At 58.3% G+C, this 3027-nt stretch overlaps 1 protein-coding gene across 1 annotated transcript; it reads left to right on the top strand.

Moving 5' to 3' along the window:
• Window positions 1-2: 2 nt before the first annotated feature.
• CISD3 (CDGSH iron sulfur domain 3) lies at window positions 3-2921 on the top strand (the record flags this gene model as incomplete). The annotated part of the gene is made up of 3 exons (XM_045299329.1): window positions 3-62; window positions 731-850; window positions 2514-2921. Coding segments are annotated over 3 exons (360 nt in total), but the record flags the coding sequence as incomplete, so codon positions are not given.
• Window positions 2922-3027: the final 106 nt, after the last annotated feature.

Consider the following 3027-nt stretch of genomic DNA (forward strand, 5'->3'; position numbering starts at 1 on the left):
TGCCTGCCTGCCTGCCTGCCGCCCCGAAGCTGAGCCAGAGGCGGGAATTCTCCTCCTGGCTGGTGAGTATTTGTAGCTCCGTCCAGGTCAGGGGACATTGCAGGGCAGGCCTGGGCGTGGGATGGAGACAGGGTCCGGCCCAGCCTTGCGGGCCGGCGCCTCCCGTAGCCCCCTAGCTAGCTCTGCAACAGCAGTTCTCAACCTGGGGGTCAAACGACCCTCTCCCCGGCGTCGCCCGATTCCGAACCAAAGCAAAATGACAGTGATGAAGGCGCAACGAAAATGATTTTGTGGCCAGGGGGTCACCACCACATGAGGAGCTGTCTGAGGAAGGCTGAGAACTGCTGGTCTGCCTAGAAGGTAGACTGGACCCCACATAGTAAGGCCGGGAGTTTGGGGGCTGGAAATAATGCTTGAAAAATCAAGCCTTAGGGGAAGTTGGCCCTGCCTTAGGGACCCCAGCACTGCCCACGCTAGCACCCAGGGAGGAAGCTGGGGAGTGGGGACAGGGCTTAGACAGCAGGCTGTTCGGTCCTCAGAACCTAAGGGCCTTGGAAGTGCCTCCCCAGAGGGAGCTCCAATCCTCCTGGGGAACTGCCCTGCAGGTGGTATTGGGGCAACCTCCTCAGGAGGAAGCCTGGCCCAGGCCCAGGGCTGTGGGAAATTAGATAAGGCAGGAAAGGGCTCCCAGGGCTTTGACTGCCCCCGAGCCGGTCTTCCATTTCCACAGACTGGATGGTTCTCTAAAACCCCAGCCAAGGCCGTGGTGGCCCAGAAAACGCCCATCAAGGTGGAGCTGGTGGCTGGTACCACGTACAGGTGGTGTGTGTGTGGTCGCAGCAAAAAGCAGGTGAGAGGCCTCAACTCCCCCCTTCCCTACAGACATGCAATAGCCCCGAGTTGAGGACAATATGGTTGTTTCCTGAGAGCCTCAAGATAGCCCTTGTCTCCCTTCAGTATCTGGGAGACCAACAAGGAAGAGGGAGTGGAGGTGAAAAAGGCCAACACCACTCCATGAGTCCCCAGCCAGACTCCCCACGCAGACTGGCAGAGCCCAAGCTCTGGCCCACAGCTCCTAGGCTCCTAACTCAGGCACCACTGTGGCCCACTTTGTCTCTCACTCCATGTTCCCTCTTCCAGGAGGCATCTGGACTTTCTGTGGAGGCCCTCGCTTCCCAGCCTTCCCCGGCCCTTCTCCCTCCCAGTCCTCTCCCAAAAAGCCCTTCCCTTTCTGGGCTTCCTTCGGGTCATCTGTTGAGCCCGCCATCCTCTCTCCACCTGCTTCCTAGTACACTGCGTCTCCATTCTGCCTCTCCAGCTCCATTTCTTCCTGAGCTGGACTTTGAACTGTGAGCCTCTCCGCCGCCTCAAGGTATCCGAAGCCCAGTCACTAATTGCCACGATTTTGAGGCGCTTCTCCTAAGGGTGGGACGGGGCTGAAGGAACCCGCCTCCAGGAGTCTGGCCCAGCGTGGGGAGGCGGAGGACTCAGACGGGGTCCGCCAATTTGTTGGTGCACTTCAGTCTCCCAATCCCTCTCCTCCCGCCCCACCCTGACTCGCCACGACCCACTGCCATCGAGTCCATATGCTGGCTCAGGGCGACCCTATAGGACACAGTTGAACGGCTCCTTAGGGTTCTGGGACTAGCAAACAGCCTCTCCTGCCTCCTGTGGGAAGGAAAGGCATTTCAGGAACCAATGGAGACTTGGGAGCCATGGAAAATACAAGACAGTAGCCACCCATTTGCTTAACCATTGCAGACTTTCCACCTGGGAAATTCTGCCCCTGTGCAGCCCTCTGCGTCCTGCAGACATTTTATTGCTCCAGAAACTCTCTGCCTGGGCATGTGTTTGGGCAATGTGCCTAAGGACCGTGTCACTCATCTTGTGTCCTGGCGACGACGCTGACAGTAGCCCTGGTGGCGCTGTGGGAGAGCCAGCTTGTCACTCCACCTCACCGTGACTCAGAGGCACGGAGTTGGGGTCTGGGTTTATGCATATGAAAGCAGGACCCTGAAGGTGTAAACCCCCAGAGCTGCTATATTTGCCTGCGGGTGCTGGTGAAGAAGCCCCCCATCCTGCCAAAGAACCAACTCTTGAAACAAGTACAGCCAGGTTGCTCCTTGGAAGGGAGGGATGGGTGGACATGTCATCGGGAGAGAAAGCTGTCCCTGGAATGGGACATGGCGCTTCTTAAGGAGGGGCAGCAAGGAAGAGGGCAGAGATGGACTGACACCGGGGCTGCGGCCATGGGCTCCAACGTAACAATTGTGAGGCTGGCACAGGCCCGGGCCGGTTGCATTCTGCTGTACCAATTGGGGCCCCTGAGAGTCAGTCGACGATGGCAGTGGGTGTTGAGAATGCTCATGCGCCCACGTCGCAGATGGCATCAGCTGATCAGAGTGGACCCAGAGTCTTAACTTTATTGAACCACAAAGTCTGGTGTTAGACTGAGTTCCCCACCCCACGTTTATGCAGGTGGTCCAGTCTGATGCCTCTCTTTCCTCCACCAGCCCTTCTGTGATGGCTCCCACCTCTTCCAACTCACTGGCTTGTCCCCACTCAAGTTCAAGGTCCAGGACACTCGCACCGTAGCCCTCTGTACCTGCAAGGCCACCAAGCGCCCCCCGTACTGTGATGGCACCCACAGGAGCGAGCGGATACAGAAGGCAGAAGTGGGTTCCCCCCTCTGAAGGACTGGGTGCTGCCCAGTCCCTGGGGCCTTGGCTGCCAGCTTCTGAGAGGTACCCCCATTTGTAAAGAAGAAAACTGAGCTCAGAACCTAAGGGGGATCACCCAAGGGTCTGGGTACACCTGGACACAGAACCTGGGCTCTCTGGTCTGGGAGCAACCAGAAGCAGGCCCTTGGGCTCAGCACCTGTTGCCGGTGACGATGGCATTAAAAAAACATGCCCACCCAACGTCGTCTTGTGGTCACTGGTGGGAGGCATCTGCCCCAGCCCTGCTCCAGATTGCACCTTGTGGATGGGCCGAGGGCACCCGGTCAGCTTCAGCTAGCAAAAGGGC

This window comes from Echinops telfairi, unplaced genomic scaffold (genome assembly GCF_000313985.2).
Source record: "Echinops telfairi isolate 266 unplaced genomic scaffold, ASM31398v2 ScPeMD7_7458;HRSCAF=8496, whole genome shotgun sequence".
Lineage (NCBI taxonomy): Eukaryota > Metazoa > Chordata > Mammalia > Afrosoricida > Tenrecidae > Echinops > Echinops telfairi.